At 42.8% G+C, this 21,666-nt stretch overlaps 1 protein-coding gene across 1 annotated transcript in view; it reads left to right on the forward strand.

Annotated features, from left to right (window-relative positions):
- Positions 1–21,666, forward strand: part of LOC119964903 (astrotactin-1-like) — a 3,158,558-nt gene that overhangs the window by 2,422,415 nt on the left and 714,477 nt on the right. The window contains 1 exon segment of the mRNA XM_038795000.1: positions 17,296–17,423. Within this exon segment, the coding sequence (XP_038650928.1) occupies positions 17,296–17,423 (128 nt within the window).

Below are 21,666 nucleotides of genomic sequence, written 5' to 3' on the forward strand. Positions count from 1 at the left end.
GGTCAGAGCAAGTCAGGACTGATGATAACCTCTCGGGATGATTAGATAAACCAGACAAAAAGGTTTTCCGAGACCAAAGTAGTGTGTTTTTCAGTGACATCAGACTGTCTAGACATTTTGCTTTTACATCAATGGACTTGCAGTTCTAGTCAATGCCCTGCAATTTAAATGGTGACCATGGAATGACACATGCTACTTCAAGCAGAATCTGTGCCCTTCCTCCAAATCTGCAGTTTTTTTTGCCTGCTTGCACTTTACAACCTGTTGTTTCTTGTTAGACTAAAAGCTAACTAAAAGCAAAATACTACGGGTGCTGAAAGTCTAAAATAGAAATAAACCAGGCTGGAAACACTCAGCAGGTTATAGGTGGTGTCTGCTGAGAGTGGAACAGGTAGCTTTACGGGTTGATGACCTTTCATCAGTAGTTCTCAGCTTGAAGCAAGTGTTTTTCTCTCTTGCTCCACAGATGTTGCCAACCTGCTGAGTGTTCCCAGCGTTTTCTGATAAAGATAGCAATAGCTTAATATCTACGTGAGAACATTTTAAGGGCATTTTTTTAAAAATTATAATCACGGCATTTTAACACTGGTTATAATGGGCATCAGTTGCCTGTTTCTAATCCAAAGTTTACTAACCCGGGCTAATTTGGTTAAGATATGGGATGGGCAACAAGTGCTGGCCTAGCCAGTGACACCCACATTACATGGAAGAATAATAAAAAGGAATCTGCTGCGAAAGAGGTTTGCATTGTTCATCTAATAGGCACCATATTTAAGATATTTATTTTGAGCACAAGACTTTCTTTCTGCAGTGTTTTCTTCTTTCCTGATTTTGCACCTTTTTGTTTCATGTGTTAACACAAATAAAGTTCAAGGGAAATAGACACGCACTGATATGCATCTGCTAATGGCTGTCGAAAGTTTGTGTGGTGCACATCCAGTATAGCATCCTTTGTTCTCCACCCCCCCCCCCTCCCCCCCCCACCACACCGCGCGCAAAAGCATCTGCCTCTTGCTCATTAGCTTGGTGCTTCATAAATTGAGTAGCGCCTGGAATACATAGAAACATACGTAGAAAATAGGAGCAGGAATCGGCCATTCGAGCCTGCTCTGCCATTCATTATGATCGTGGCTGATCATCAATTTCAATACCCTGATCTCACCTTCCCCTCATATCTCTTGATTCCTTTAGCCCCAAGAGATACATAATAATAATAATAATAATCTAATTCCTTCTTGAAATTTCACACTGTTTTGGCCTCAATTACATTCTGTAGTAGTGAATTCCACAGATTCACCGGTCAAGGAGAAGAAATCTTTCCTCACCTCTGTCCTAAAAGGTTGACCCCTTATTCTCAAACTATGATCCCTCGTTCTAGACATCCCTACCATTGGGAACATTCTTTGCGAATCTACCCTGTCTAATCCTGTGAGGATTCTATACATTTCAATGAACAACGAACAAAAGATAATACAGCACAGGAACAGGCCCTTCGGCGCACCAAGCCTGTACCAGTCCTGGCCAAAACCTACTTCCTTGTGCCATATCCCTCTCGACCCATCCTATCCATGTATTTGCTGAGATGCCTTTTGAACACCGTTACTGCATTTGCTTCCACAGCCTCCCCTGGCAACACATTCCAGGCACTCACCATCCTCTATGTAAAAAACCTGCCTCGCACATCTCCTCTAAAATTTGCCCCACGGACCTGAAACCTATGCCCCTAGTGACTGACCCCTCCACCCTGGGAAACAGTGCCTGCCCATCCACTCTATCCATGCCCCTCATAATCTTGTAGCCCTCTATCGAGTCACTCCCCAACCTCCGTCATTTTAAAGAAAACAGTCCGAGTCTATTTATTAATAATAATAATCTTTATTGTCACAAGTGGGCTTACATTAACACTGCAATGAAGTTACTGTGAAAAGCCCCCAGTTGCCACATTCCGTCACCTGTTCGGGTACACAGAGGAAGAATTCAGAATATCCAATTCACCTAACAGCACATCTTTTGGGACTTGTGGGAGGAAACAGGAGCACCCGGAAGAAACCCACGCAGACATGGGGAGAACATGCAGACTCCGTGAAGACAGTGACTCAAGCCGGGGCCCTAGACCTGTGAAGCAACAGTGCTACCTACTGTGCTACCCATATTCAGCCTCTCCGCATAGCTAACACCCTTCAGACTCGGCAACATCCTGGTAAACATCCTCTGCACCCTCTCCAAAGCCTCCACATCCTTCTGGTAGTGTGGCGACCAGAATTGTGCGCAATATTCTAAGTGTGGCCTTACCAAGGTTCTATACAACCGTAGCATGACTTGCCAGTTTTTATAATCAATGCCCGTCCAATGAAGGCAAGCATTCCGTATGCATTCTTGGCTACCTTGTCCACTTGTGTTGCCACTTTCAAAGACCTGTGGACCTGCATGTCCAGATCTCTCTGACGTTATAAATTCCGAAGAGTTTTGCCATTTACGGTATATTTCCCCGCAATGTTAGGTCTACCAAAATGCAATACCTCACATTTGTCTGGATCCCCTCTCAATGGGATCCCCTCAATGGGATCCCCTCTCAATCTTCTAAACTCCATTGAATATAATCCTAACTGACTTGATCTCTCCTCCTATGATAATCCTGATATCAGCCGGGTACATTTTCGCTGCCCTCCCTCCATGGTAAGAACATCCTTCCTCAGATAAGGATACCACAATTGCACACAATATTCCAGGTGTGGCCTTACCAACACCTTGTACAATTGCAGTAAAACATCCCTTTTCTTATACTCAAATCATCTTGCTATGAAGGCCAACATACCATTTGCCTCCTTTACTGCCTGCTGTATCTGTACGCTTTCAGCAATTAATGCACATGGACACAAAGGTTTCGCTGAGTATCCACCTCCCTCAATTTACACCCATTCAAATAATAATTTGCCTTCCTGTTTTCCCTACCGAAGTCGATAACCTCACATTTATCCACATTATACTGCATCTACATCTCCATTTAATATTAACTAAATTGTCCTCCTTTTGCAAAGCTAGGGTTAAATGCATTCCTGGAGGTTTCATCACATGACTTGCCCTAAAGGCTCTAGCCACATCAGTCGGCCAACCCATCCACCCTTACAATGCTTTGCCTTCTTCCACCAATTGGAAATAAAAATAAATTGGATGATACTTTAAAAAAATTTTTTTTTAGAGTACCCAATTCATTTTTTCCAATTAAGGGGCAATTTAGCGTGGCCAAATCCACCTAGCTTGCACATTTTTAGGTTGTGGGGGCGAAACCCACGCAAACACGGGGAGAATGTGCAAACTCCACACGGACAGTGACCCAGAGCCGGGATCGAACCTGGGAACTCAGCGCCGTGAGGCAGCAGGGCTAACCCACTGCGCCACCGTGCTGCCCCTTAATTGGATGATACTTGACTGTCAGCTACACAGCCTCCCCCCAATTTTCAATATTTTAAATCTGGCAAAAAGAAATGTTCAAAGAAAGGATGAAAAAAAATAGACGAGCCCAATAATTTTTCTCCAGGGCTGAACTATAGGCAGTGTTTTGTAGATTGATCCTCAATTCCTGGAGACCCCATGGAGTCCAATCCTGGATGATCGGCAACCCGAGAGGCGAGATTTTCCACACCACCATCCCCAACAACCAGCGCCCACAGTGTGTTTCCTGGTCTCCCCCCCCCCCCCCCCCCCCCCCCACCCCGCCGCCCGCCTGCCTTCTGGCTGGGTTAACCATCTGTGTCAGACGTTACTTCTCAAATGAGTCGGGGACTCTGAGGCTGATTGGTGCTTGTGCACCGGAATTACATTGTGTGACTCACTTGATGACCTTTCTGCCCTCCTTTCAGTATTTCAGCTGAAGTTCACGGCAAAATTGGAAGGAGGGTCTACGGAGCTATCTTCAGCACTTCCCTTCTGTGCTGCAACCCTGCTAAATGCCTCAGTGCTCATTTCAGAAGTTTCTTGTCCCTTAATGGTTCTTCAGAAAGAAATCATCTCTTTCCTCAAGGTGCTTATTTTTCCTGGGACGTGGCTTGGTTTGGCTAACTCTGCTTAATCCTGAAGCTTTTGTTACTTCATCTCTTGCCCTGTCACACCTCAACCCCTTGCATGTAAATAAGGGCAGAAAGACCGGTTCCAGTCGACTTAGCAGCATGCTACCAGTTCGATCCCTGGATCCCCGTAACTGAGCACTGATCACCTCTCCCAGTCTCTAGGTACATTATCTCCCTCTCTTCCAGAAATGCCACAAGATCCTGATGGCAACTCGCCACTTTTATTTATTTATTTATTTTCAAAACTTGGAGCACCCAATTATTTTTTTTTCAATTTTAGGGGCAATTTTGCGTGGCCAATCCACCTAACCTGCACATTTTTGGGTTGTGGGGGTGAAACCCACGCAGACATGGGGAGAATGTGCAAACTTCACACAGACAGTGACCCAGGGCCGGGATTCGAACCCGGGTCCTCAGCGCCACAGTCCCAGTGCTGACCACTGCGCCACATGCCACCCAACTCGCCGCCTTCATTGATGCCTGAGCCCACTAGGGTACTGCCAGTGACAGGCTCCTTATTCTTGATGGCGATCACCTTGGGAACCAGTCCTGAATAATCAACAAGCTTCCACCCAGGTAACTGGTTTCAGCACAAGATGGGGAAATGATGGATTTTCTGCTTGATCGCCCTCTAGTATGATGTGTAAGTTCAGCATTTCGGCAGATTACTTGCTCAATCACAGAAGAGCCCAATTATATCTTCAACTAATATCTACAGTGTGTGTTTTCCCAGCTGAATCACCATCAGCAGGAACCTCTGCAGATCCCTTTCTTCCTTTTCCCGTTCTGATTTCAATGACACTCAATCTTTTTGTGACTTCATCCACTTCGGATGACATGAACTAACGCTACATATGATGTGGAGATGCCGGCGTTGGACTGGAGTGGGCATAGTAAAATGTCTTACAACACCAGGTTAAAGTTCAACAGGTTTATTTCGAATCATTAGATTATGGAGGAGCTCCGAAAACTAGTGTTTCGAAATAAACCTGTTGGACACTAACCTGGTGTTGCAAGACTTCTTACTGTAACTCCACATAGACCAGCAATTGAAGTTAGGACTTTCTTGTATGTGTTACTTCCAATTACAGCACATATTGCTTTTTTCCACAAGCACATTGTGTAAATTGCTATAATGGTTACAGTGAGCGTTGCAGAAATATTGATGCTGGAACAGAAGGCTGGGAACAGACTATTTGATCAGATACTGAAAGACGTTTTGTATAATAATCTCTGTGTCTCACTCTTATATAAAACATGCATGCTTAATATACTCAAAGAGGAAAAAATCACAAAGGATTCTTCAGTGGAGATTTCTGTTTACTTTTCATCTTTTCTCATTGATTTTAGGCAAATGAAAATCTGATTAAAATATCTATAATTGCAAATAAGTACTTTGTGACCCAGTAAATTCTTCCAAAAGCTCTTTATCTGGAACAGATCATTTATTCTCTTATGTATCCGTGCTCCGAAGTACAGTAAATCCATATTCCTCATTATGTCTCCCGCTTGAAAACTCAGCCGAATTGTTCAGAAGAAGGTCAAACTAAATGAGGAAATGCAAATTTAAAATGGTGAATTCCGTTCCTCGCTTTTTGCCACAACAATCTATACCTCCAACTCTGCCACCTCAAGCCCATCCACCACGATGGTGAACAGTAAGCCAGAGTGTCTTTTCATTCCTTGAGTTTGAAGTCTTACAAAGTGAATTTTGGAGTCCAACCTCTTTCAAATGAATTTGGTGCGTGCTATTTATTTCACTAATTTCAGGTCTTATTGGATTGTGTTCTTTATTTGTGCTGTCAGTTCCAAAGCATCTGACCTGCATCCCAATATATCAAATCTAATTGCAGTCAGTGAACCAGTCTATGCAATATAATTAGGGCTAATGTCACAGTACTTGGGGTGGAACTGAATAATTGTGCTTTCATCCATCTAATCTCCAGAACACAGTGCGATTCTCACAGATGAAACAAAGTGATTTTTGGGGAGTGATTTTAATTCTCAAGAATATTTAACACCTTGTTATTACGCCGGCATCTCCACATCATTGTTATTACAAGACTATGCTGAGGCTCTTCAAGGCGGAGGCAGTGCACGGAATCATGTAGGTTTCATGGGCGGGATTCTCCCATACCCGGCAGGGTGCGGGGTCCTGGCGGGATGGAACGGCGTGAACCACACCGGTGTCGGGCCGCCCCAAAGGTGCAGAGTCCTCCGCACCTTCAGGGGCTAGGCCGGCGCCGGAGTGGTTTGCGCCCTGCTGGCCGGCGTGGAAGGCCTTTGGCACCACACCAGCCGGGGCCGAAGGGACTCCGCCAGCAGGCGCGGGTCCTCGCATGTGCGGGAGCGTCAGCGGCTGCTGACATCATCCCCGCGCATGCGCAGAGGGGGTTTCACCTATGCGGCAGCCATGGCGGAGGCTTACATGGCTGGCGCGTAGGAAAAGAGTGCCCCCATGGCACAGGCTCGCCCGCGGATCGGTGGGCCCCAATTGCAGGCCAGGCCACCGTGGGGTCACCACCCGGGGCCAGATCACCCCGTGCCCCCCACAGGACCCCGGAGCCCGCCCGCGCCGCCAGGTCCCCCTGGTAAGGGACCTAGTCCAATTTACGGCAGCAGGATGGGCATAGAACCAGCGGAACTTCGGCCCATCACAGGTCAGAGAATCGTCGGGGGTTTGAGTAGGGTGATCATTGCTCGGCACAACATCGAGGGCCGAAGGGCCTGTTCTGTGCTGTACTGTTCTATGTTCTATGTTCTATATGACTGGCCTATGAGTGTTTGAAAGTTTTAATCTGAGGAAATATGCAGACTTGATTTCACAACACAAATCTATTAAAAACTCAATGACTATTAAAAACTCAATGGCATGGATTTTGCAATCATTCTTATTAAAGAGGAAATAGGACAGCAACATCAAGTGACTGTCCGTTTTCAGAGCAAATGCGGATCTATAAAAGTTGCTATCTGAATTGCCCTCTTCCTCCAGAAACTTTGATATAACAATATCTCAGTGAGGTGCTTGACATTAAAATACATGAAATGTGGGTGAAGTTATGGTACTTGAGTGATTTATATACCTGCTAAAGAGACCAATAACGTTAGGGCGGGATTTTCCAATCCGACCCCGCAGCATGTATTCCAGCGCCAGAGGCAGCTCACTATTGGCTGCGGGGGAGGGGGAGGGGGATCTTCCAGATTACGATGTCTACAGCATTTTGTATGGCTCGCCCATTCTGCCACCAAGGAACCCCTCGTGGGGAGTTGCATTCTGTGGGACCAGTAGATGCCACCAGTGAAAATGACTGGAAACTTCAGCCCTTAGAATTTTTCCATTCCAGTGTAAATCAATTTTTAATGGCATGATAAATCTTAAACAGTGCCAAACAACCTCTCTGGCACTGAAAATTTGCTTTTGAAAGTTTGGAATCGCGACCCCTTGATTTTCGGCATTATTAGATTTGTTTATGAAGAAAGAAAAGATTTTAGAAGCTTTTTATTTGTCTCCATCTTTCTTTCCCAATATTTTTACATTTTGTACATGATTTTGCATTGAGTTAACTATTCTCACTGATAATTGCGGCTCCAGACCCCTAATGCTTTGGTAAGGATTAATAAGGAAGAAACAAAGTTGTTTACCCATTCACACTGCTCTCAGATTTTCTATAGGAAGCTGGAGTGTACGAGCTCTCGAGAAAGCTCAGTAATCATAGCATGCTCCAATTAAAAATCCCATTGATAGTCTGGTGCCGCGATTCATCGCTCACCTCAAAATCTTGGTTCAGTGTGGTTGGACTTTAAATCGACACTCCTGCACCAATAGGGTAGAAAAATGATTGATTGGATCTGCTGAGTGCTACTTAAATGCTGTGGTAGCCATTTCTTGATACAACAGGGGATAAAGGAACAAAGGTCTTGGATTTATAAAGCACCTTTCATGAGTTCAGGATGCAACAAAACACTTCACAGTTATTAAAGTACCTTTTTGTGTGTCAAGAAGGCAATGTGGCAGTCAATCTATACAGCACACTCCCATAGCCATCAGTTTGATACCGGCCAGATAATCTATATTAGTTGTTAAGAATTGGGGGAAACTAACATTGAAAAAATGAAATTGGGATAAAATAAAATAAAAATGGGAACTGATAAGGCTGCTATCTGAAGGGGCTTTTGGTATGTGAATTAGCAGACCTCTGAAGAAGCAAATGTTTACCTGTGTGACTGGAGAAAAACAATGGGTTATGGAAGAGATAATTTCATAGTAGCGAGATAAGGGAATTGACACTTAGATACTAAAAGGCCGAGTCCACAGGGTGGGAAACATCAAAGGGAAAGAATGTTATAGCCACAGCACAATAATTGGAGAAAGGGACACAGTAAGGGCAGCACAGTGGCATGGAAGCATCCAGATGAAACCCACTCAGACCTGCGGGTTAAATGCAAACTCCACACAGACAGTCACCAAAGGCTGTATTTGAAACCAGGTGCCTGATGCTGTGATGCAACAGAGCTAACTACTGTGCCACCATGCCTGCCCTTTTTGTTTCATGTTTTTCTTTTAAATTAATAAATACTCTTTATTAATTGATCACATAACGACTGGATTAGTCCTCCCTGATTTGCATATATTTTCTCACAATGTACCAAATTGAAATATACACCACTAAAGAATTGTTATTCCAATTTTGGATACCCTTGCATTTAACATCAACGGAGTTCTTAACATACTGATATTGTCTGAGTGATTAATAGTGGCCATGATAAAGTACTGTGTAACAGTGATACAAATCTTCTTGCTGAAATCAGAAAATGAATTGCAATATCGTGAAAAATTCCAGTGTGGAACGTCGTCTGCAATTGTTAATGTTCAGACGCATCTCCAAATTTACACAACTTTTGTTTTGTCAGGATTCAGCAAATGTCTCTTATTTTTCAAATACTCCTTGCAGGCAAATTTCTTAAAGCCTAACATAGGAGATGTTGGAAGAAAGTTACAAAGTGCTGTGATGTTCCAGGGCTTTAAGTTTTAGTTTAGATTTTAGTTTACATGGGCAGCATGGTCGGTGCAGGTTTGGAGGTGCCAAAGGGCCTGTTCCTGTGCTGTACATTTCTTTGATGTGGAGATGCCGGCGTTGGACTGGGGTGAGCACAGTAAGAAGTCTTACAACACCAGGTTAAAGTCCAACAGGTTTGTTTCAAACACGAGCTTTTGGAGCACGGCTCCTTCTTCAGGTGATAAATTCACCTGAAGAAGGAGCCGTGCTCCGAAAGCTCGTGTTTGAAACAAACCTGTTGGACTTTAACCTGGTGTTGTAAGACTTCGTACTGTACTTTTCTTTGTTCTTTGTTTGGGAAGATTGCCATGTAATGGAGGGGCAGCCTTGGGGAAGTGGTAGCATTGAATGTAAGTAATATTGGAGAGGTCGAGGAAAATGATATTGTGTGAGGGAGAGGGAGTGATGCGTGAGAAAGGTGGTCTATGATTTTCTTGAGAACATAACTGATAATGGAAGTCTTGCTCGGAACATTGGGCAGTTCAAGATAATAGAATGATGTGTAGCAAGATGAGGGTGGTTTCTTGCTCATAAAAGCAAATTACTGCAGATGCCAGGATCTGAAGCAAAAACAGAAAATACTGGACAATCTCAGTAGGTCTGGCAGCATCTGTGGAGAGAAAAGGGAGCTCATGCTTGAAGAGTGGATTACTCTTTGCCAATTTTTTGGAGTGTTGTAATGTATTTTGACATCATGATATGTAGACTCTCTCTTCAGTACATGGTTCTCACACCTTTTTCTGTCAGACGCAGCAGCAATTACTTAGTTGTCTTTGCACATAATCTCATGTAGTTTTATGAACACTAGCATCATAAAAGTTAAGTTAAGCTCTGAATGCAAACTCTCCTCTATGGATTTGAAAAGGGCAGTGTGCCCTGCGTGGTCACGGTGACATAAAGCTAATGAGAGAAGCCGTCCTTGACTCTTGCTAATTATTTACCTCATAACACTGCAATCAGAAAGCTCCAGGAACAAGACTGCAATATGAGTAAAGAGGGCAACACAAACCATCCTAGGGGACAGTTTCTTTCACATGCCATCAATGATATATTGACAGTGACAACAAATATGAATAAATATCGTTGATGGCTCACGGCGACAGGAAGCCTGACTGAATGAGATCTACCTACATATTCGCCAGCTAACCACAGACATGTTAACCGTTTAAAGAAGACCTATTTTAAATAAAAATCAAGAAGAAGCACTGATCAAAAATGGCCACCAGAAGTCGCCTTGTGTCTGATTCTATAAGTTGACCACTGGAAAGTTTCTATATGAATTTCAATGCAGACCTGTTGCATGACATTTTGCACATTGGTGGTGTCAAGGTTCCTTTCAAACATGGACTGTCTTGAAAGGACTGGACTTTGATCAGCTGCATTTCTGTCAAGACAATCAGAACTGCTAAGCAGCCAGATACACCTCAGACATTCAAAACCCCAATGGAGGACAAAATCACCCCATCTCCTGTTGATTTCTACCTTGAAATACGTCAAAAGCTTTGGAGAGGAAAAGACCAAAAATGGGATTACTGCAAAAATGATTGCAAAACTTACTCAGTGAAATCCTTTCTGGGAATAGACAGAGAGGAGTTTTAAAAATTGGTTCTGCCAAGCAGAAACAGAAGGAGGAGGAAAACTAAACATCTAAAAACATTGCTGGATGAGATCAGTGAATATCTCATCAGGCAGCAGGGTAGCATGGTGGTTAGCATAAATGCTTCACAGCTCCAGGGTCCCAGGTTCGATTCCCGGCTGGGTCACTGTCTGTGTGGAGTCTGCACGTCCTCCCCCTGTGTGCGTGGGTTTCCTCCGGGTGCTCCAGTTTCCTCCCACAGTCCAAAGATGTGCGGGTTAGGTGGATTGGCCATGCTAAATTGCCCGTAGTGTCCTAATAAAAGTAAGGTTAAGGGGGGGGTTGTTGGGTTAAGGGTATAGGGTGGATACGTGGGTTTGAGTAAGTTGATCATGGCTCGGCACAACATTGAGGGCCGAAGGGCCTGTTCTGTGCTGTACTGTTCTATGTTCTTTCTCTCACTCTCTCTCTCGCTTGAATGAAAAGGGTGTCCTCAACAAACACAAATCTGAATCAATCAACTCCAGAATTCTACAGGAAACTAATTAACTTCAAAGGGCCACAGTATTCAACAATCAGACAAACAAAAGGCTTAACCATATATTATTTTGACTTTCTATTGGGTACTATCTTTATTACTTCTGAAGTGTCTGTGTGCACACGTACATTGTGCGTGTGTGTGTGTTTGTACATGTGTATGTGTTTAGCAACTAAGAAAGCTACTCTTTCTTTGACTCAAGAGAACCTGCATTGACTGCTTCCTTGTTAATAAATAAACACATTTGCTGGGGCACAATTCATAGCTTTGGCTCTCAACTCAAACAATTCTGCGCTCTTGACGTAAGAGACCTCTCCTGGTGATCTCACCATTTGAACATTCTAACTTCCTTCAATTTAATTTGCCTTACTTGCTATTTTCCTACTTCCTGATAATAATAATAATCGCTTGTTGTCACAAGTAGGCTTCAATGACGTTACTGTGAAAAGGCCCTACTGTGAAAAGTCGCCACATTCCGGCGACTGTTCGGGGAGGCCGGTACAGGGATTGAACCCGCGCTGCTGGCATTTGTTCTGCATTACAAACTAGCTGTGTAGCCCACTGTGCTAAACCAGCCCCTAATTTATAGCGCCTGATTTATAGCCCCTGATTTATAGCGTTTAAAAGGAGCTTTGACCTCAATGTATGGCTGGAATGGAGAACTCCAAGAACAGAATACTATTGGCGACTTACTTTTTGCATTTACATCTGCAGACTGAGTAGGAACTTGCAGCTGCTTGCACTGATTTTTAAATGTGAATGACCGATTCAGAAAAATAACATTTGGAAGATTTATATTCAGGATCGGTACATTAATCCCCGGCTGCCACACTTATTCACACAGTTGATTTGCAGCACCACCTTTTGAAAATGGATCGGAAAATAGGAACAAGCCATGCATTTTAACTGGTAGTGAACACAGATCTGCTGAACTGTGGCAGAGAAAGCCTGTGGGAGCACAAAGATACACCGTCTCATATTTATTCCTATTGTTGAGGTACTTTTCCACACTAAGATATTCTGCACAATAAAAACAACCATAAACATGGAGAATCTCTAAATAGTTCAATGTTATAATGTTATAATGGGGTGAAGCAATATTGTGTGTGTAATATCATTGTTACCACATAAGTAATCAATGGTTGGGGGTTTAGCTTGGCCAGCTGGAAATTTGATATATGGAAATCAATGCCACGTTCCTAAGAGTCTCCCAATAAACAACCTGTAGGGTTGCTGTTTGTCCAAGTATGGAGTCAATACTTTCAGTCCACCTGCAGTGACGTTGTTGCTCGTTCTGGGTGAGTGTGCTTAACACTCAATTTGGTTCTGTTTTGTTACTTAGCTTTGGAGCCGCCAGGTATCGTTAAGATACCGCCACAAGTTTCAAGGTCAAGTTCAAAGCAATAAAACCATACACCAATTAGTAAGTTCAAACAAGACACGTTTATTATATTACAGTAATCTACTAATCATGCATATAAAAACTATAAGATTAGGCTAATCCTACCACTAATAGGCCAAATACTTATCTGGATAAGGGGACTGCCGGATCAGGGAACAACGGCCTCTAGCTTGTCCTGGGTCCGCAGGCTTCCAGTAGTTATGGTCTAAAGGGGTCAGGAGTGTCTATTTCCGTAGCGTGCTTTGTGACTTACTTGCTGGCGGCTTCTGTCCAGACCTCTCCTGCACAAGGTTCTTCTGCTGCAACGGTGTTCTGCTGGGAGGGCTAGCTGGTCAAGGAGAGGCTGACAGAGAGAGAGAGAGCCGGGGTCGGGGTCTCTGTTTTATACTCCTCTCAGGGTCTTGCGCCCACCTGGGCGGACCCTCTATACTCTCGATTGATTTGAATTCCCCAATAACGGGACAGTATCTCGATCACTGGGGCGGTTCTTGGGACTCATTGTTTTGGGCTTCTTTGGCGCCTTCCATTTAATGTATCGATTAGTGTTAACTTGTTTCTTTTGTGCCTGGGGATCGCCCAGTATCACCTCATTAATATGCTAACTGTTTCTTTTCATAGCGTTGTCTGGTTTCAGCAACAGCCAAACTGGTTTCTGCAGCAGTCCAAATATACAAGCGCTCTGCAAGCTGCTTGCCTTTTACAACATGTCCATTTTCCCTGCATTCCTTGCAATCTTCCATTTTGTGTTTGGGCAGTGGTCACCCCAGGTGGCTACAACGTTTCCTAATTTTTTGTTCTAATTCAAAGACGGTTACCTGTTTAAGCACCAATTTTCAGTGCTATCTGGAGCTGTGTTGAAATAATCCGAATGAGGTTCTAGCAATGGTGGCTAAGGAACCATGAACCCTTAAAAGCTTGCAGGGTGCTTACTGAAAGTATTGTGTCACTAAAAATACATCACTGGGTTGAGATCTGAGCTCCCACCATATGAATCCACTTAGCCAGAACGAAGGTGTCCCAACGCAGATAGTCATCAGTTAGTTTTGTCGTCAGAGAATTAAAAACACTGCAGAGAATGTTGGAAAAACTCAGTAGGTCTGGCAATGTCTGTGGGGAGAGAAAACGGAGTTAACGTTTTGAGTCCATTCGACTCTTCTTCAGAACTAAAGAGAGGGAAAATGTGTTGAATATTATACTGTAGCTGGGAGAGAGTGCACCAAAAATGTAGCAAACTTAAGAAGAGACAGATGGACTGGTGTTTGGGTGGCTTGCAGGGTTAGTTGGGAGGGTTTGCATTAAGACACAAAACTAATGGGATATTAAACAAGACAGTATCATAGAATCATAGAATTTACAGTGCAGAAGGAGCCATTCAACCCATCGTGTCTGCACAGGCTCTTGGAAAGAGCACCCAATCCAAGCCCACACGTCCACCCTATCCACATAACCCAGTAATCCCATACAATACTAAGGGCAATTTTGGACACTCCGGGCAATTTAGCATGGCCAGTCCACCTAACATGCGCATCTTTGGACTGTGGGAGGAAACCGGAGCACCCGGAGGAAACCCACGCAAGCATGGGGAGAACATGCAGACTCTGCACAAACAGTGACCCAAGCCGGGAATCGAACCTGGGACCCTGGAGCTGTGAAGCAATTGTGCTAACCACTATGCTACTGTGCGGATGTTAGTAAGGTGAAGGAGAAAGGACGCAGTCTAACTAATAATAATAATAATCGTTTATTGTCACAAGTAGGCTTCAATGAATTTACTGTGAAAAGACCCTAGTTGCCACATTCCAGTGCCTGTTCAGGGAGGCTGGTACAGGAATTGAACCTGCACTGCTGGCTTTGTTCTGCATTGTAAGCTAGTTGTTTAGCCCACTGTGCTAAACCAGCCCCTTAAAGTTGTTGAACTCAATGTTGAGTCTTGAAGGCTGTAACGTGCCTAATCAGAAGATGAGAAACTGCTCCTCTAGCTTGTGGTGGGCTTCACTGGAGCACTGCAGTTGGCCAAGGATGGATATGTGGGCTTGATGACAATTAGAAACACTGGTTTAAATTCTTCTTAGGTGGGCAGCAGGTGCTTAGAGATTCTCACAAGTACTGACCTCCACAAACAGGCGCCTGAATGTGGCGATTAGGGGCTTTTCACAGTAACTTCATTGAACCCTACTTGTGACAATAAGTGATTATTATTATCATTATTATTATTATTATGTAGCAGGGTGAGCAACTCAACTGGTCCTAAAATGTGTGAATGCATTGCTATTATTCACCCGGCTGAATGTTGCTTCCACCAGTTGAAGATGCAGAACCTCGGCAGTGGCTGCCTGCCACTGCAATGTAATCTAAAGGATATGAGGCTGACCAGGATAACTTTGTGATACTCGCACCTGGAAATGCTAAAGACAAGGATATATCTGATGAGAAACATTCAAGTCGAGGAAACAACCCAAAGGAGGTCATTTGGATTGCAATATACTGGGGAGAAACCTTCATCCAATTATTTAGAACAGTAAATATTGCAGAAAACGTAAATCTACTTTAAAAGTTGATTAGTCACAGTGTTATAACGGGCTGGCATGATGGCACAGTGGTTCGCACTGCTACTTCACAGCGCCAGAGACACAGTTTCAATTCTGTGTGGAGTTTGTACATTCTCCCCGTGCCTGGGTGGGTTTCCTCCGAGTGCTCCAGTTTAGACCCACAGTCCAAAGATGCACAGTTAAGGGAAATTGGCCATGCCAAATTGCCCCACAGTGTCCAAAGGTTACGTGGGGTTACGGGATAGGGCAGGACAGTGGGCCTAGGTAGGGGGCTCTTTCAGAGGGTCGATGCAGACTCGATGGGCTGAATAGCCTCCTTCTGCACTGCAGGCATTTTATGATAATCCTGAGAAATGACAACGTCATCTCATGTCTGGTTTTTAAATCAGTGATTATTTCAAACCTCAGTTGGTTTCTTAGCAGTTATCTAACACAGATATTCTTTTTGATAAGTTAAATGTCTAATTCCAGTGCTGTGTACCAAGCTGATTATTCCGGGTTCCTCTGAGGATCGATTTAATAAAAGAACGTGCTTACTATATGGCTGATTCCACTGCCAGAGTACTCAGTGCAGATTTGTGCTAGCTGGAGCACTTTGTCCTGGACCCCAACCCCTCTCTACCTGCCACTTTTTGTTTAACCACAAATCTGCCTTAAAGCAGGATGTGGGATTGAGCAAACACTTCAATTAATTTCCTGATAGTTCTGATGGGCGAATGGACCTTATTGTGGGTGAGGATGCAGACAGCACAGTTTTGGATGAGCTGCAGTGTTCAGAAGCCAAAGGATATGAGGCTGACCATGCAAACATTCGGTGATACTTGTATTTGGAGATGCTAAAGACAAGGATAGACCTGGTGAGACTCCATGGAAACATGGAGAAGACAATCCAAAGGAGGTCATTTGGATTGAGGACAATTAGAAACACTGGTTTGAATCCTTCATAGGTGGGCAGCAGTTACTTGGAGATTTTCATATGTACCAGCCTCTCCGAACAGGCGCCAGAATGTGGTGACTAGGGGCTTTTCGCAGTAACTTCATTGAAGCCTACTTGTGACAATAAGCAATTATTATTATTATTATTATTATTATTATGTAGCAGGGTGAGCAACTTTGGATCTCTGGTGAGAAACCCATATTCAATTACTTAGAACAGTAAATATTGCAAAGAAGGTAAATTTACTTCCAGTTGATTAGTCACAGTTTTATAATGAGGCACAGGCTTTAAAAGAATGAAATATAGATTTAGGCCTGATGACAAGAAGCTCCTCACACATAAACTGACAGTTATATATAGTGGACTTATGTGTCAAGTAATACAGGGTAACACGCTGGAATAACTTAAAGCCAATCTAACTTATACATCCTGGATTAAGAGAAAGCTTTGGCAAGTTTACCCCTGCATTCTTTGGATTCCGTTGAACCCAGTAGAAGAGCCCATTTAGGAAATGGGCATTCAGGAGGTTGTGTTCCTTTCCCAAATCAGCTGCTCCTCAGTGGCTTAACCTGATAGGGCAAGTTCAATAATTTGAAGAGGTAATAATCTGAAAATTGGAAACGAAAATCACGATTGGCCGAGAGGTTGCTATGCCACCCTAGTGAATCATGGCACAAAACTTTATGCTGGCTGGCAAGAACGCTGATGCACTGAATCAATTCAGTGATCGTCCAGAAAGTAATTCTGTAAGTTTAGCGTATGAGTAGCCTCCGACAAGAAAACGTGGTCTGAAGTGTGGCTGGGCAAATTGTAAGCTGACACTCAACTGTGTGGGTTTGGTGTGCCATGTTTAAAAAGTACAGAGGACTTTCAGAAACAGCTGGAAGCCATGACAGGGGCCTTCGAGGGTAGTTGTGGATCAGTTAGGAAGGACCAAATGATTTTGCTGATCCATAATTCCCTCTACCCTCTGAAATGGCCAAATAAAACCGTCCAGATCCAGTAAATATGGATGATTTTAAAGTTCGAATGTTGTAAACAAAAATGAAGAGCAGTGTCATTGTCAATTATAATTTCTAGCATTTATCAATGTTTTCCAACTCTCCAGCTTTAATATACAACAAACTATTTCCATCATAGACTGATTTCTTCTTCTCTCTCTCCTGTAGGCAGAAAAACTTTGTGACTGGTATCCCACAGCAGTTGCCAGACGGAATGGTTATATCAATTCTGCCCAATGAAATCCAGTGTCAGGAAGAGCTGTCGGAACCCATACCAGACCCAGATTACCTCACAGGTCAGGCTGAATCTGTACTTTTTGCTTTGTGGTTTGTTGTGCTTCACTTAAAGACAATCAGGTCTTAAATCAATCAATATTTCATCTATTTGAGGCAATGAGGCAACTGAGGCCTTTCCTCATGAAATGTGATTTGATGCTTTGCTTATACTGAGTGGTCTGCTGAAATGAGGTGAAACTGCAATTGTGAAAATAAACGGCAGGAATTGCATAGATTTAAGGGAGGTTGGAGATGCTAATCGATTTGTTTCATTTTCTTTCTTTTGTGGGATGCACACATCATTGGCAAAGCCAAGATTTGTTGCCCGTCCCTAATTGTCAAATCTGAGTGGCTTGCACATACATTGCAAAAGTCTGAAGTCAAACATAGGCTAGATCAGATGAGGACAGCAGATTCTGTCCCCTGAATGGCACGAGTGAATCAGATAGTTTATTTTTTAACAATATAATTGTTTCATGGTCACCAAAACTGAGACTAGCTTTCAATTCCAGGTTTATTAATTAATTGAATTTATTAATTCTTTGCATCTAACTTCCACCAGTTGCCAAGGTGGGCGTTTGAACCAATGTCTCCATTATCCTGAGCCTCGGGATTACTAGTCTAGTGACCTTACCACTATGTCCCTTCAAAATGCATTTGTCATTAACGTGGACAGGAATATGTAGTCGATACAGGAATATAGAGCTAAAAGCCAATAGCACAAACTGACATCTCAATGGCATCATCAAATGTAAGTGGCTCTCGCACTTTGTTTTCACCTTAAGGAAAGGAAATCCTAAGCTAGCAATTCACGTAAACTCATTCATCTGTGGTCTGCTGTCCTACTTGCAACAGAACCCTTCAGGCATTGATCGACCTTGGAAATCACCTACATATCCATTGGAACCTTACCAAACCCCCCAGGTGATGAATTTGGCCATTTTTGTCTTGATGGACCATCAACAACCTTAGGACTTTTAGTGACATTAAAAGCAACACATATTTGCTTCCAAGCCATGTTCTTTTCTCAGTTTGCTTCATTTGTTTGTCAACCCTGTCCAAATTAATACCACTAAGCCACAGATTGAATGAGCAAACCTGCACAATAGACCAATGTGACTGCAGTGGAACATTAGCTTGTTATTTAGTAGGCTTTAAAGTCCAATTTTATGCTCAGTACATAAGTTTATTTAGTATTGGTCATTCAGGTGTGATACCATTCCATTCTAATTTGAAGTGAATTCAATTGAGGAGTTTGCATACCAACTGAAAGCATAGCTCATTCAAGGCACAAACGTAACAGAGATTTGGGGGACATATCTTTAAGGAACATAAGATCAGGAATTGGCTATAGTCGGCATCTCAAGCCTGTTTCGGCGATCAATAAGAACATGGCTATTCTGTATCGTTATTTAAAAAAACATTTAGAGAAATCAATTTTTTTCCAATTAAGGAGTAATTTAGCGTGGCCAATCCACCTAATGTGCACATAGTCCCAGTGCTAACCACTGTGCCACCTTCCTGTATCATTATTTAACCACTGAGGACCTTTAAAACCCTTACCTAACAAAAATCTATCCAACTTAGGTTTGAAATGTTAATTAAAAAAAAAAAAATTTTGAGTACCCAATTAATTTTTGTTCCAATTAAGGGGCAATTTAGCGTGGCCAATCCACCTACTCTGCACGCAAACACGTGGAGAATATGCAAACTCCACATGGACAGTGACCCAGAGCCGCTATCGAACCTGGGACCTCGGTGCTGTGAGGCAGCAATGCTAACCACTGCGCCACCGTGCTGCCCCTCGGAATGTTAAATGAACCCACTGCCTCAACAGCTTTCTTTTAGTAGCAAGAGTTTCAGATTTCCGCTACTCTTTCTGTGAAGTAATGCTTCCTGACATCACAGGTGATTTTATAAGATTTCACAGAATCACAGAGTTGTTAGGGTGCAGAAGGAGACCATCATGTCTGCACCAACTCTCCAAATGAACATCATAGCTTAGTGTAATTTCCCTGCCTTTCTCCATACCTCTGCATAATGTTTCTATTCAAGTAATCATCTAATGCTCTCTTGAATGTCTCTTTGAACCTGCTTCCACCAACTTCCAGGCAGTGCATTCCAGACTCGAACCACTCGCTGTGTGAATAAATATTTTCTCATATCACAATTTCTTCTTTTGCAAATCATTTTAAATCTGTGCCCTCTCATTCTTGATCCTTTTATGAGTGGGATAACTTCTCCCTATCTACCCTGTCCAGCCCCCAAATGATTTTGAACATCTCCATCAAATCTCTTATTAGCCTTCTTCTCTCCAAGGGTAACAGTCCCAACCTATCCTCAAAACTTAAGTTTCTCATCCCTGGAACCAATCTTATAAACCTTGTCTGCACTCTCTTGAATGAGTTCACATCCTTCCGATAGTGTGACGCCCAGAACTGTACACAATACTCCAGCTGACGTCTAACTAGTGTCTTGCATAAATTCAGCATAACCTCCTTGCCCTTGTACCCATTTGTTCTGGACATCCATATCACAGGAAAGAATATGAATCTACTTTATCAAATACTCTAATCCCTCTTAAATGCCTCAGTGAGGCCACCCCTTAATCTACTTTAGCTGACAATATGTCATCCATGCAACCTGTTTTCATAATTTAATCCTGTAGCTCTACTGTCATTCTGGTGAATAGGGTGCTGTGCTCACTCTTTTCACTAAACTGAAGCATTTATATTTATCGATAGCCTATAAACTTGAAGATTGAATTCTGGAGTGGCCCTCTGTTTGTTATAGGGTCATTCTTACTTAAGCTTTAGTCTCCACCAATAACCAGCTGTTGGACAACTATTCAGATAAAAAGAATCACTTGTATTCAGGCATTCCAAGCATCGTCAAAGAGATACATATTAATATCAACAACATTAGTGCAGCAAAATGTGCCAAGGCACTTAACGGGTGTTTGCCACATAACAAGATATTCGATGAAGTGGTAACATCTTAGAGGAAACAGACGTCGGAAAGTGGAGAGGTTTAGGGAGGGGCATCTATAATTTGAAACCTAGACAGCTGAAGGCATGGTTACCAATGGTGGAGGGTTCAAAAATAGGACTGTTCCTGAGGCCAGTGTTGGAGCACAGATATTTCGGAGGGTGAATCAGTTTACCAATTGAACGCGTGTTTACTTCGCAGGAAGTGATTAGTCTGTGCACTAATGGAGTTTCTGCATGGGTTTGTGCATTAATTCAGTATTTTTTTATTCAGAAGAATGAAGGTTGGTTGCTGTGTATCGATGCAAGTTGTGTCTATTCAGTGGAGCAAGTGTTATTTGTAAAGTTTAATGGAATCCTTAAGCAGAACATTAAAGCAGTGGTCATTACTCTAGAACTTTACTCCTTGTATTATGGCATCCAATTTTATTTTGAAAAAATGGGAGTTTTCATCTCCACTACCTTATTTCATAGATGATTCCAAATATTTACCCCTATCTTTGTAAGAAGTATATACACTATCTGCAGAGCAGGCATCTGGTAAAGGAAAAGCTGTAGCTTTTTCAACATAATTTCTTTTACAAAACTGAGTGTAATATAAGTGCAGAGCATATTTTCCTTTCCACATAGCTTTCCCCCGAAACAGGCAAGAAGTGGTCCTGGTACTCTTTTTAATTAATATGAATCAATAAAATAACCTAGTGAGGGGGGATGACAGCCCCTGGTTGGGCATTGGACCTAAAACAAAACATCAAAAGGAAAATTGAAAATTAACTAATTAAATCAAAATGTCATTACCCACGGTAATTATGCACCCCAGCTCCATGACGCCCACCAGCCACAAAAGCCTGAAGTATATCGGTGGACACTACGTGCCCTCTCTCTAAGGCCATCCAGCAGTAACTGTAGCTACTGTAGATGTAGATAGTCGGATTCAACGTCCTCCTCAACCGTTTGCTGCCTGGACCTAAACTATTTCATATATATATATTTTAACATTTTCTCAATGAGCATCTGCTGCTCTTAACCACAACAGCATGCATTCAACTATCACAGCCTTTGAAAGATTAATGCTATCCCTTCTATGATCATCTGCAACTGATTCCGGTTGTTCTTAATTGAAATAATAATCTGGTATGAAGTTTATCTGTTTCATTTCTGCTTTTGCAGGGTTTTAAGGGAATGTTTGTTCATTCTGCAAACAAAGGGCATTCACTCTATCCTTATACAGCATACAGCGCCAGGGCCCCAGGTTCGATTCCCGCTTGGGTCACTT

This window comes from Scyliorhinus canicula, chromosome 4 (genome assembly GCF_902713615.1).
Source record: "Scyliorhinus canicula chromosome 4, sScyCan1.1, whole genome shotgun sequence".
NCBI classification, from domain to species: Eukaryota; Metazoa; Chordata; class Chondrichthyes; order Carcharhiniformes; family Scyliorhinidae; genus Scyliorhinus; species Scyliorhinus canicula.